The following is a 14,799-nucleotide window of genomic DNA, read 5'->3' as shown; positions in this document are numbered from 1 at the left end:
TTTTGTATTCTTGGGATGCAGTGTGTGTGCATGTGTGTGTAGAGCATGCAGTGTGTGTGTGTGTGTGTGTGTGTGTGTGTGAGAGCTGGGGATGCATATGTATGGAATGTACTATGGGATAGGGGCTTCAGAGTGTATGGCAGTGGAGTGAGCACGGGCTTATATTAAACATTTCAAATTATTTTATACACATAATTTTTTTTTATTATTATAAAGAATTTTTTTTTTTACAGTTTAATCCCCCCTCCATCATGTTACCTTGGGGCAGGGAGGAGGTTGTGCAGATTCCTGGATGTTCAGGGTACAGAACCTCTCAGCCTCTGCCAGGTGCAGAATTGATGTATGACTCTCATATATATCATACTGGTAGTTGCCATGGTACCCCACATGAAACTTCTAAACTGCCCAGAACTAGCCGGAGCCATACACAAGTTCTGCACCTGGCAGAGGGTGGAGGCCAGTGGGTCTCTACTCCTGTTCCCCCTACAGTGGATGCACTGAGTTGGTGAGGAAGAATTTTCATCTCCCCACTGACTTGTAATGTTATCCCTCTACATGTGCCGATGGGGTTCATTTTGCACCCCCTGCCAGGTGCCTTAAGGCAGCCACCTATGCCCCCTTAAAGTGGCACCAACCCTGTCAATGGGTCTCGAGCACACATAACACCTTTCTTTGTGTCTGGAGAAGAGATAGACTTCTTCTATATATAATATACCAAGGGTATGATTGGCCTCCTCAAGTTGACAAACAGAGCTCATATCAGATACAGAGTAATTTATACCGTGCAGTACTTTGGTGTTAAGGATGTTGTTTCCCATTATGCTCATGCAGGCCAGAAAGGATACATGTTCTTGTATAAAATTATCTTTCACTTTATTAACTTTATAGTGATATGTGAAGTGGCCTGATGATATCACATCTTCTTGCTGTTAATATCTTGCTTCGCTCATTTACTGTGAGGGTGAATAGAAAGAAGTATGTGCCAAGCAGTCACATGCAATAACTTCACATATGAGAAGTGACTCCCTAATAAAGTGGGGGAAAGGTCAACTCCACTAAATGTTTCTCTTAAAGGGACACTCCACAGCCCAAATTCAATAACAAATCAATATTTACTATCTATATCCCAAATAAAAACATGCACACATTTAATTATGCATTTTCATTGGGGATATATCTATATATATATCTATCTATATATATATATATATATATATATATATATATATATATATATATATATATATATATATATATACTGCTTGCAATAGCTGCAGTTCTTTTTTCTCCTGCCTTTGCAAACACTCTCCCACAGACTTCCCAATGCAGCTCAACGAGAAGTCTTTTCAAGGCAGATGCTCTGGATAATTGATAATAAGAATTAACAGGACCGATTATCTGATTGACAAGTACTGGGTGTAACAAACCTAATTTATAAAAATCTTACTTTCTACATAATGCTGCTCCTGCCTTTACTTACTGATACATAAGTACGTCCCATTCAGATCTGCGTCTATTCTCTATTCGTAATTACATCTCTGACGCCTGCCCTCAAGACTTTTCTAAGGCTTCACATTCCAATGGAACTCCCTTCAAAAGATGATTAAAAGCTCACTTGTTAAGGAATATATATCAATTAACTGTTAGTAGCTTTCACTCCCTACACCTTGGTTACCCAACCATCTTCCTCTTCTGCAACTGTGTAGTGATGTCCCAAACGGTTCACCAGCGAATAGTTCCCGGTGAACATAGCTTGTTCGCGTTCGCCACGGACGGCGAACATATGCGATGTTCGGTCCGCCCCTATACGTCATCATTGAGTAAACTTTGACGCTGTACCTCACAGTCAGCAGACACATTCCAGCCAATCAGCAGCAGACCCTCCCACCTCCTAGACAGCATACAACTTAGATTAATTCTGAAGCTGCATTCTTTTTTTTTGTGTTTGTGTTTATTATACATTATCCTCCATAGCCAGTAACCTGTGTTTATTATACATTATCCCCCATAGCCAGTAACCTGTGTTTATTATACATTATCCCCCATAGCCAGTAACCTGTGTTTATTATACATTATCCCTCCCATAGCCAGTAACCTGTGTTTATTATACATTATCCCCCATAGCCAGTAACTTGTGTTTATTATACATTATCCTCCCATAGCCAGTAACCTGTGTTTATTATACATTATCCTCCCCATAGCCAGTAACCTGTGTTTATTATACATTATCCTCCCATAGCCAGTAACCTGTGTTTATTATACATTATCCTCCCATAGCCAGTAACCTGTGTTTATTATACATTACCCCCCCATAGCCAGTAACCTGTGCTTATTATACATTATCTCCCCCATAGCCAGTAACCTGTGTTTATTATACATTATCCCCCCACAGCCAGTAACCTGTGTTTATTATACATTACCCCCATAGTCATTTATCGTTGGACCTAGGCAGCATGATGTCTTAGGCTGGCCCAGAGAGTGAGTGAGTAAGTGAGTGAATAATATAATATATATGTTCAGAAACATATTAGTAATATATGTAAATCGGGTTCATGCAAAGAGGGTGAAAAGGTATTAAAGAAAAACACACTTATTGCATCAAATTTACAAAGCCAAACTTTTAAAAGCTTTCCTCATTTCTTTCTCGGGATGAGGAATATTTCGGTTGTAGACTGAGGATTTCCATCTGCCTAATCTATTAATAATATGCACTGGAGTGTCAGTGTTGAAGGAGACCGAAGCTGCCCCTATTCTAAATGAAAGACCCGAGACATGGATACAACCCAATCTTAGGAGTAGTGTTCTGATGTAGAAGATGAATTTAGCCGTAGTCAGAGGGATTCAGTGAGAGTAGTGGTGAAATGTGTGTGGCATGACTGAGTGTGGGTAAGTAAGAGTCAAGTATTTTAACTGGGCACTAGTTCTAGGTGGGATAAAGTGGTATTGCGGATGGATGAGAAGTTTGGTTCGTTTTAGAGGTTTGTAGAGAAAGTATATAGTGATCATGATTTTTAGCGATATCCAATATTTTTAAGGTGGTCTCAAACAAACATAAAATGCTATATAAAATTTGTGGGAATATCGAATAGTCGTGTACAGTAAATCAGAGAGGGCTCAGAATATCGAACCATCGATCGGTAACCTGGATGAAGTAGGGGGTCTGTCTGTTTTATTAAATACGCGGTAATATGCTTTTAATGGGATAGGACGTTAGGAAAGGTGTGTGATTGAGATAAGTGGTTGTGGCCAGTGGCGTACATACCGGGGTCGCAGGGGTCGCGGCTGCGACCGGGCCCGGCCCACCAGGGGGCCCGGCCGCCCTGCGACCCAGGTATGTACCCACAGGGCCAGCCTCTTCTGCTGGGGGGCCCAAGAGCCGGCCACCTCAGGGCCCCCTGAGGCTGGCCCTGCTGTCACCCGGCTGGCTGGTCCTGCGGGTGCGCGAGGGAGCACTCTCCCCTGAGTGCTTCCTCTTCAGCTCCCTCGCGCACCACACTGAAACCGGAGACGTCATCTTCCGGCTCCGGTATCAGTGCGCGGCGCGCGAGGGAGCTGAAGAGGGAGCACCCAGGGGAGAGTGCTCCCTCGCGCACCCGCAGGACCAACCAGCCGGGTGACACCACTGGACCCCAGGGAACCCCCTCAGCTCTCCCACAGGTAAGGAGGGGGGATTAAATAAATAAAATAAAAAAACATGTGTGTGTGTGAGTGTATGTTAGTGAGTGTGTGTTAGTGTGTGTGTATATTAGTGTGAGTGTGTGTTAGTGTAAGTGTATGTTAGTGAGTATGTGTGAGTGTATGTTAGCGTATCTTAGTGTGAGTGTGTGTTAGTGTAAGTGTATGTTAGTGAGTGTATGTTAGTGAGTGTGTGTTAGTGAGTGGGTGTTAGTGAGTGGGTGTTAGTGAGTGTGTGTTAGTGAGTGTGTGTTAGTGTGAGTGTATGTTAGTGAGTGTGTGTATCTTAGTGTGAGTGTATGTTAGTGAGTATGTGTGAGTGTATGTTAGTGTGAGTGTATCTTAGTGTGAGTGTATGTTAGTGAGTGTGTGTTAGTGTAAGTGTATGTTAGTGAGTGTATGTTAGTGAGTGTATGTTAGTGAGTGTGTGTTAGTGAGTGTGTGTTAGTGAGTGTGTGTTAGTGAGTGTGTGTTAGTGAGTGTATCTTAGTGTGAGTGTATGTTAGTGAGTATGTGTGAGTGTATGTTAGTGTGAGTGTATGTTAGTGAGTGTGTGTGTGTGTGTGTTAGTGTTAGTGTGTGTGTGATAGTATTAGAGTGTGTGTGTGTGTTAGAGTGTGCGTGTTAGTGTTAGAGTGTGTGTCTGTGTGCGTCTCTTAGTGACTGTGTATGTATGTTTGTCACTGAGTGTGTATGTATGTCTGTCACTGAGTGTGTGTCTGTTCAGTTAATGTGTTTGTCTTAAGCACTTACCTTTCTCCAGCGCCGGACTCCCTTGGCGCTGGGGATCTCTCCGCCCCGATCCGCCTCTCCGCCTCGATCCGCAAGAGCCACGCGCGCATTCAAACCACCCATAGGAAAGCATTACTCAATGCTTTCCTATGGACGTTCAGCGTCTTCTCACTGTGATTTTCACAATGAGAATCGCAGAAAATCCTCTAGCGGCTGTCAATGAGACAACCACTAGAGGCTGGATTAACCCTCAGTGAAACATAGCAGTTTCTCTGAAACTGCTATGTTTTCAGGTGCAGGGTTAAAACTAGAGAGACCTGGCACCCAGACCACTTCATTGAGCTGATGTGATCTGGGTGTCTGTAGTGGTCCTTTAAGTGTATGTGTTTATGCATGCACTGGCGTACATACCACGGTCGCAGGGGTCGCAACCCTGCGACCAGGTGCCCGCCGCCATGTGTTGCGGCCCCAGCCCGCGCAGAGTAAGCGCGCGCGGGGGGGCTCACAGATCAGTTTTCGCACCGGGGCCCCATGGGTTGTGTGTACGCCACTGGTTGTGGCTGTATTTACCTTATCCTGGGACCGACCTGGCTCCTAAGCTTGAGCCGCGTGTGGCTGGATCACTCCTGCCTCCACACAAGCCGCATGCGGCTTGATCTCCTCTTCTGACTTAGCCGCGTGCACTGACCGCAGTGATCGGTCACGTGGCCCGCCTGGCACTAGGAGTACGGCTCGAGTCACGAGCTCGCTCTTAAAGGGGCAGTGGGAGCCAAAAGTTGATTCAGGCTCTCATTGGCCCACGTCATTCCAGCACCCCCACACACAAACATTTTGGGGGCACAATAGCTTGCATTTAAAAAAAAAAAAAAAAACTTTTTTGACTGTAATGTAATAGTTTCCTTCACACGTGTGCGTTTCAGGGCCTGCCAGGGCACAGTGTCACACCAGTGCAACTCATATCTGGTGTAACAGTAGTGTACATAAAAAAAAAACTAGAAATTTGACTGTGAAATAATAGCAATCAGTTTCCTTCACACGTGTGCGTTTCAGGGCCTGCCAGGGCACAGTGTCACACCAGTGCAACTCATATCTGGTGTAACAGTAGTGTACATTTAAAAGAAAAAATACTGGGGGCTTGTTGTAACCTTTTGGGGACCCTTGGTGTTGTACGTGGCTGGGTGAAGGAAGAGACCTTCAATGACATCAGTGAGGACAAGGAACGGGACATGGCTAGCTTGGTATCCAACCTTGTGCAAATGGGGAGTTTGTGGTTGTGCAAATGGACTGTTTGCGGTTGTTTGCGGTGCGTTAAACGGGGAGTTTGGTCTGTCACTGTGAAGCGGGCGTAACCCTTACACTACCTGATCGATACAACATCATACCTGATGTTTTAAAGCACGTTATTCCAAACAATTTAGGAATGTTAGGTGATTTATGCCCTTTATGGATTAAAACCAGACTCTGCATCAACTATGTAATTTTCCATGGGAGTTTTGTCATGGATCCCCCTCCGGCATGCCACAGTCCAGGTGTTAATCCCCTTGAAACAACTTTTCCATCACTATTGTGGCCAGAAAGAGTCCCTGTGGGTTTTAAAATGCGCCTGCCTATTGAAGTCTGGGGGCGGTTTGCCACGTTCGCCTGTTCGCGAACATTTGCGGAAGTTCGCGTTCGCCGTTTGCGAACGGAAAATTTTATGTTTGCGACATCATTACAACTGTGTCATCCATTAAACTAACCCTTCATTGTCAAATTTTCTAGCAACCTACTTTTTCATGTACATGAAATACATCCTTCCCTTACCTCTTGTGCCACTTTACCCCACACCCTCTCCCTCTAGAACAGGCTTCCCCAAACTCCGGCCCTCCAGATGTTACTGAACTACAACTACCATGATTCTCAGCTTATCTATTTGAAAGTCTTGATGTCACTCTGGCCATATATTATGAAAAAGGTACTCAAAATTCCAAGGCAACAGCAGATTATGAAAAAAATAAATCACTGGCTACTTCAGACTAATGCAATATTTAGGCCTAGAGATAATGTTCCAATATCCCTTATGTTAAAGGGACATAATAGGCACCTAAACCACTTAATCTCAACAAAGAGGTCTGGGTGCCATGTTTCTGTTGTTTCAAGACCATCAATATTTATATTGCAGGTTTTAAATACCTTTAGTGGTTGTCACTCTGAGACCGGTGCTGCAAGGGACAAGGAGTGGGGGCAGTGAGGGGGCGTCAATCACCTATTTAGGTAGAATGCACTAAAGCGATAGCAATACACATTTGTATTCCTTTTGGTATCATGTTCCTTTAATTTGACCTCCAGATTATTGCACTGGATTATTGTACTGGAAGCAAGAATTTCACACACATGCCTTCCTGTCATTTCCAAATTCAAAAGTCTATAGAGTGATCAAGCTAATAAAAAAAAATGTGTGGATCCTATGGAGTGATGATTAGACATTTGCCGTTAAGGAGCACCATTTTAACCCCTTAAGGACCAAACTTCTGGAATAAAAGGGAATCATGACATGTCACACACGTCATGTGTCCTTAAGGGGTTAAAGTCTGTTCATACCATAAATGTTTGCTCACAGACAGCGTGAGACAGTTCATTTTAAAATAAAAATATTTTTCTCAAACTTGCTATTATCAAATCAGCTGACTTGAATTGGCCTGAAATTAATGTCCTTTTGAAGTTGGTCAAAAGTCATACTCTTGTGCAATTCCTTTATGAAACAAATAGGAATAGTGCAACCTGACCAAGTACAATTAAGGGTTGTATGTATGTATAAAGGGCAATAGCGGGACAAAGTTCTAAAAGTTGAGCAGTTATCTGGAACACATTTTTAGTTCCTATCATAGGCGTGTGCACGGGGTGTGCCGGGTGTGCCTGAGCACACCCTAATCCCCGCAGCCCGCGCTATGTGCCTCCATGTGGAGGTGCAGGAATGGAGGCAGAAGAGGACCCAGGGAACTCTAGCCAGCAGCTCCACCCGGTTCCTCTCGCGAGGTCAGAGCGTTGCCACAGCAACGCTCAGATCTCGCGAGAGTGAACTCTAGCCCCGCAGGGATGGCAGCAGCACGGTCCCCCCTTCCTACAAAAGGTAAGAAAGGAGGGGGGTTATTAACTAAACGGTCCGCACACCACCACCCCACACAACACACACAAACGTCACGCACCCACACACAAAAATCACCCTTACACATATACACACAGCACACACACAGCACCCTCACACATACACACACACACACACACATCACCCTTACACATACACACAGCACCCTCCCACACAGCACCTTTACACACACACTAACAGCAACCTCACACACACAGCACCCTCACACATACACACACACTAACAGCACCCTCACACACACTAACAGCACCCTCACACATACACACATCACACACTAACAGCACCCTCGCACACACAGCACCCTTACATATACACATACACACACACACACACAGCACCCTCCCACAAACACACAGTGCCCTCACACACAGCACCCTCACACACACCACCCTAATACACACACACCGCACCCTCACACAGCGCACTCACACACATAGCACCCACACACACAGTAGTGTGTGTGTGTGTATGTATATATATATATATACGCGTCGTGTGTGTTTGTGTTTTAGGGTGCACACCCTTATGCAATAGGCTGCGCACGCCTATGGTTCCCATGGTGATTGTTCCCCATTTTAAACTCTCACCAAGTGTGTTCAAAGCCCTTGAACTGATTGTTTTTTCTGTCTAAGGTGCAATATTGAAGAAAAAATAATAATTATATGCAACAAAGAGTTACCAAGATCTGGTTAAACTGCAGCTCACATGATCTTTTGTAGCATATTATTAGGCTTTGACTGATAATCAAGGGTACTATAGTTCCACAGTGGGCTGAAAGGTATTTCTTTGAAATCTATTATATATGAATAACAAAACACACACAAAAAAATAATACCACAATTTGTGGTAGGTTCAGGGTTCAGTTGCTCCAACGTATAAAAGGATACCTGATATTGTATGCTAAAAGCTAACACACCTTTATTTTGTAAGGGAGCACCTCAGTCCCTAGAACACTTCACAGAATTATAAATTCAAATCATAGAAAGGTATTCTTTCAGTCTGCCTTTCCACAGTCCATCGGTTAAGAGCAAATACAGCTCCGGAGAGTCTTAACAAACCTTAGGAATTAAACAATTCAGGCAGTTCTTCATGTGAATACAAGTTGTGGAATAAATATAATTCAAAATTTGAAATTATGATTATAATTTCTCAGATCACCTGTCAAAGACAAAAACTATAAATGTTTACACTTGTATGAGCAAATGTTATAATCCTTGTTTATCTTGTTTTGTTGTGGTTTTCTGCAAAATAATTTTTAAATGTAAACTAAACAAACTTTGGCATTAATTTGGATTTGACTATGGGGTAGTGTACTGATACTCAGAATATTCACATATCTCAGGTTTAGTGACTTGTATCAATTTACTTCATTTTAATTACACATAAAATACACTATAGTATCTCAATCCAACTTTTGCAATCACAAAATAAACAATATACAGTAATTGTTACATGCAACACAAATAAATTGTATTGAGCACCAACGAGTACCTAACACCTGAATACACAGCTGTGTTTCTTATTTGAGCTAAATGTGTTAGGCTGAATACTCTGGATGGCTCAGATTGAACGACCACTCAGCGAGAAAATCTTGAACAAATTGGCTACACTGGGGCAGCTATATGGGAATGGGGAAGTCAAAAACAGTTTTAAGTCATATGTCAAGGAGCATTAACAGGCTGCCAATAAGCATCAGGAGTGTCACAAACATTGACACAAGACAAAATAAATCACTTATATTTTCCCTTGTTTGTCTCCGTGTGCATATAGGCTAGTTTCAAACTGTTTTATTGAACCAACCTTACACTACTTTTTCATTTTACATTATAAATGAAAAGGGAATCTCCATAACGTTCAACAATTCACATGTACTAAAAGGGACACTTTAATATTAAGGGTGTGGCGAGGTGTGGGGCTGTTCTGAAAAATGTTAGGTAATGTACTAATAACAATTTTTGCAACTAAAATGTAATTTAGAACAAGAACAAATAATCTTATTTACACTGACTGATTTCTAAAGACATTTATTGCAGTTTAAAGACAAATTACTGTATTATTGCTATGGAGATCTGTTATACACTCAGACACACAAACAATATGCATCTCCTAGAAAAGAGGGACATTAGGATAGAAAAAAGGGGACAGAAGGATTTCAGTCCAGAATAGGGACTGTCTCTCCTAAATAGGGACACTTGGTAGGTATGAATCTCTCCTGAAATGTCTCCTATAAGTGCTCTTCTCTGTACATGTTTGGTTCACACTGGGGTGTGGGGTGTCTTCATTGGTCTTTGGTCGTGCTTTTTTTCAACCGATTTTCTAAGGTCAGTTGAAACATCTGTGTTAGGTGAATAGACCAAAGACATATCATGAAGCACAGTTCTAAAATTGGAAGTCTCCTTGGAAGCCAAGAATGTTATTTTTATTATTGGCATCTATATAGTGCCAACTTATTCTGCAGCACTTTACAATGTGATAAAGGAGGGACTTTAACAACAAGTGAGAAAAACTATTAAAGAATTTGACAGGAACATTAAGTTGGTGAGGATCCTGCTTGAACGAGTTTACAATCTAGAGAGTTCCATACAAATTCTTTACTTTTAAAAGTGATCTTTACAAATATATGTATGTAAATTGCAAAACTATGTAAAATTGTCAAACCAGTTTACTTAACCTATTTTAGTGCGTTATTCTTTGTTTTTTGTGTAACCGGCTTGTTTAAAATGTTTAACTCTTTAATACAGTCACAACTTAAAGTTAACCGTTTTGCACTGTAAATAGAAATGCATGCATTTTTATACTTGTCTTTCTTGACTATTATTAACCACTGTTTAAATCAACATTTTGCTTGCAAGATAATTATGAGGCATGTAATGTGGGATTGCTAGACACTCACAATTCTTGCTCTCTGGAACCCGCCTGAATGTTTACAAACAAGAATCCCACGTCAACCAGGCACACAGATAAAAACAGACCCTCTGCAGATGCAGTGCAGAACTGATTTTTTTTTTCAGTGCTTTTCAGTAAAATGTTAAAGCTGGACAAAGCACAGAACGGGAATGTGAAAAACAAGAGGTGAAATTTCAGAATCATACAGCAGATTGAAATTCATGTACAGTGTTTAACTTCTTTGCACAGTGTTATGTTTACATATATGGGTGGTGTGTGCAAATATTACAATGAAAATAACAGATATTCACCAGGCAGCTCTTACATGTCAACATTATGCATTGTCTGGCCTAGAGGCTTGTTTTTATGATTTCTTAAATCACTTCACCATTTATTTTAGCACTTAGGGTGTTTGGTATGTTTTCTTTTCAAAATGGGGATCTCTAGCTTATTTTCTTTTATCATTTAGCAAGGGATGTTACCTGCTCTACTACTATTCTAGCTATATAGAGGATTAGCAATGGTTAGATGTAGTACTTTTTCGATATAACAGCAATATAGGGACTTGCTTCCTGACAGCTGACTACTAGTACCTATTACTACTTAACCTGCCTATCCTCTAGCTGTGTCCAATTGTGTCTACAGACTCTATACATATACTAGGATTAGCAGTGGTTGGAAACAATAGCAGTATAGGGACTTGTTTCCTGACAGTTTACTATTAGTACCTATTAATAACTCCCCTGCCTATCCTCTAGCTGTGTTTATATTGGGTCTTCAGACTTTTATACTTATCCCCCTATATCATTTAGGCTAAGATATTTTTTTTATCAAGTATAATTTAGGGAGGACTACTCCAAGCAAATATAGGCTTCCCATTTGACCCTGATATTGTAGGAGTCATATTTCTCTCCCTCCTGTCTCCTTATCCCCATATGTATTTTGGCTCTCCCTTCCTTACTAATCAAGCTTCTATATCCTATCCCCATCTTTGTTATTTGGGTTTATTTATTATTATTTTTTGTTAGTGTCTATGATGTGTCAATAAACTTTTGATTTTTAACAGTTAACTCTGATATATCCAAAACCGTGGATCCTGACTTTTTGTTTTTTGGATCCATTCCCTCTGTTTCTTGTTTAACCCCTTAAGGACACATGACATGTGTGACATGTCAAGATTCCCTTTTATTCCAGAAGTTTGGTCCTTAAGGGGTTAAACTATATATAGGGTTACCCCCTTTCATTGGATATTTTTTGGACACACTATCTCAGTCCCTGCCTCTCAGAGATAGTTTTTTCTTTTGTCTGGCCTAGAACAGCATTGCAAAACGTTCTGTAGTCATTTTCAGGGTTATTCTCTAAATTTAGCATTCACAGTGAAGACAATCTAAGGTCAAAAAAGATGAGTTGAACAAGTTTTCCAGTTTGACTATATTAACCTTAAATTTGAAATACACATTTAAACGCCGTCTGTGTTTAGGCATTCTATATGTAAAGACAATGTTTACTAAATGCATGTCTGCTTTTAAAGTGTTATAATTAAACCAGTTTATTGTGGTAACCTGTGTTTTGTAAAGGAAAAAAAAAAAGCAAAACAAGAGTTTTCATCTTATGTTAATTCTGTGACAGCAACCAAGTCCATTATTCACAAAACATTAACAGGTGAGTTAAAAAGGGAAGGGTTGAGGTTATTTAAACCGTCGACCTTGTACGAGGAATACAATATGTTTGTGTGCAACTCGCAATGCAATCATTGTACACTTTTGTAAGTAGATGCATATGTGTGTTGCTTTTAACATAACAAAGATAAATTATTACTTTCTAGTTAAAACATATTTAAGACACACTTGACCAATTTGTTTTTAATTTAAAAATACAACACCCCACACTGCAATACTCTAGTTTATATAAAAGGTAATATGTATAAAAATATGATTTCTTCAATGCCACAAATCCTATTTTGTGAGCATAGTACTCCACTTTATTAGTAGCCATACAAAATGTTTTACCTGATCAGGTGAGATCAGTTTTCCAAGGATCTGTTACAGTGCTACATAATTACATGTATGAAAAAAGTTTTAAAGAAGCAGTAAATAAAACCACAACATTTTTTTTTTTAATCTTACCTTAGTGTATTTAATTTCCAGGTTTTTGACTGGAACAGGCATGTTTCGAGCTGGAGCAGGCTTCTGATCAGGTTTTTGACTTGTTTCACTTGACATTTTAAGGCTATTGACTGAAATACAGGTGAAACGAAGTACAGTGTGAGTCAGGCTCAGCGAATTCACCCTGACTGAAGACTCAGCTTTCTTTTAGTCTTTTAGTCCACATTGGGCAAGAATATTTGCATACAAAGATATGATTGGATAAACCCATTCATAGTCAGGAAATAGAACACTAGTAATACAGCCCCTCTTGCAAAGTGCTTTCACTTTACTTTGACATACAGTACTTTAATGTGAAGTTACACTTACACTATCTATCTATCTATCTATCTATCTATCTATCTATCTATCTATCTGTCTGTCTGTCTGTCTGTCTGTCCATCAGTCAGTCAATTTGTCTAACTACATTTTATAGCAGTCTGCATTTTATTTTATATTTTAAGATTGGTTTCACCTAGTTTTAAAGAAGTATATTTGCAGTGTATCAGAAAGACCAATGACGTATACATATTGACTGCAAGAAAGGTTTGCCTTAAATGTACCAAATCACTTATATTTGTCACAATCTACATCATAAAATGTGAAAGGGACAGAACCGCTGATGGGAGCAAGTACAGTGATCTGCACCCACCCAAGGTGTACACTCCAGTCTTCTCCCACCAGACCACAAAGCTTCATGCCCCCTTACCCTGCTTAAAAGATAAGTAACATGGGGTAGAAATGCATTCTTTTCTAAAAGCAAAAACAAGAAGAAAGAAAAGCAAAGAGAAAAAAAAGCATCCTAATTTCACTTATAACCACATGCATGCACAGCTCCTATACAACACATCAAGCCATCTCTCACATACAATCCCAAATACATATGCAGTTACACACACCAGTCACAGGCTCATACACACAACTCATAAATGTAGTTATACACACAAGCAGCTCCCACGTATTTATGCCCACATGTGGTCACACGCTCAACTCCCATCACTCACATGTAGCAGCATGCATGCACAACCACAATATAAAAAGTAGTAACTAAAAGTAGTTAAAGCTGACTGGTGGGAGTCAATCAAAATATGTTAAAGGTGGGGGGAACAAAAATTGGTAAAGAGGAAGAGAACACTTGTGGAGAATTAGTAGGAACAAGTCTAGCAGACACCTGTGCAAAACAGACAGAGAAGTGAAAAAGTTAAAATAAATCTGGCGGTAACTTAGGAAAATGCATTGTGAGATAGGGATACAACTTGAAAAAAAGAGATAAGAAGACAGAGGCAAGATAAAGAGTGTAAATGGGTGAAACTAGACAGAAAGAGGAGATTTTTTTTTAAAAGAGACTGCAAAACAATGTACGTGATGGAGGAAAACTTGATTTTTACTTAGTGATGTAATTGCACCAGCCCTGGAGGTATGCATCAATACCCTAACACAGTGATTTCAAACCTGTGAAATCCTGAGTGCCCAAGCCGAACCTCAAAACTTGTATTTATCTCAAAATGCTAGTCCAGTGTTTGAATTGATTTTTACACTCCAACTTCCCCAAGGTGAGGCGTTTACATATTTGAGGCTTAAGTATTTCTTGCAGAAACATCTTATTATTGCGACCGAGAAACCTTTAAAACTGATAAAACTGATTAAATCTATTTTCTCTAATGAGATTATTCCGAAAGTTTTAGCAAAAGCAATAGAGGTAATTAGAAATATTAATTACTCAATTTGTTTTCCTCGAAAGCTTAAATGGGAAAAGGATTTTAATTGCTCATTAGATCAACAAGAATGGTGTAATGCCATAAGTAATACTCGTCAACAAGTTCAATGCTTGAACCTATTGGAGACCTATTATAAGGTTGCATATAGATGGTATTTGGTGCCAAGTAAGCTATCCAGATGTATCCAGGGGTCTCCTCTAGATGTTGGGGATGTGATAAAGAGGAGGGACCATTTCTCCATATATGGTGGAGTTGTTCATACATTCAGATTCTAATCAAACGAATGTTTAGATTTATTAAGGACATGGGCGTAGGAACCCAAAAAAATCTGGGGGGGATAGCATTTTTACTCGTCGGGTATATTCTAAAACTAGGAGTTGTTTATCCCATTGTACAGCGCTACGGAATTTGCAGTCGCTATATAAATGATTAAATAATAACATTAAAGGGTCACTACAAGGAAGGGGTTTTACTTACCCAGATACAGCGCCGGGATCCT

At 40.4% G+C, this 14,799-nt stretch overlaps 1 protein-coding gene across 1 annotated transcript in view; it reads right to left on the bottom strand.

Annotated features, from left to right (window-relative positions):
* ALDH1A1 (aldehyde dehydrogenase 1 family member A1) overlaps positions 1–12,746 on the bottom strand; it is a 76,853-nt gene extending 64,107 nt beyond the window's left edge. The window contains exon 1 of the mRNA XM_063455039.1: positions 12,565–12,746. Coding sequence (XP_063311109.1) covers positions 12,565–12,660 — 96 coding nt within the window. The 5' untranslated portion in view covers positions 12,661–12,746. The remainder of the gene's footprint in view (positions 1–12,564) is intronic.
* Between the last annotated feature and the right edge of the window lie 2,053 nt (positions 12,747–14,799).

Source organism: Pelobates fuscus, chromosome 5 (assembly GCF_036172605.1).
Source record: "Pelobates fuscus isolate aPelFus1 chromosome 5, aPelFus1.pri, whole genome shotgun sequence".
Taxonomy (NCBI): domain Eukaryota; kingdom Metazoa; phylum Chordata; class Amphibia; order Anura; family Pelobatidae; genus Pelobates; species Pelobates fuscus.
The sequence above is the reverse complement of the archived record's forward strand: the minus strand, read 5'-3'. Positions and strand labels throughout refer to the sequence as shown.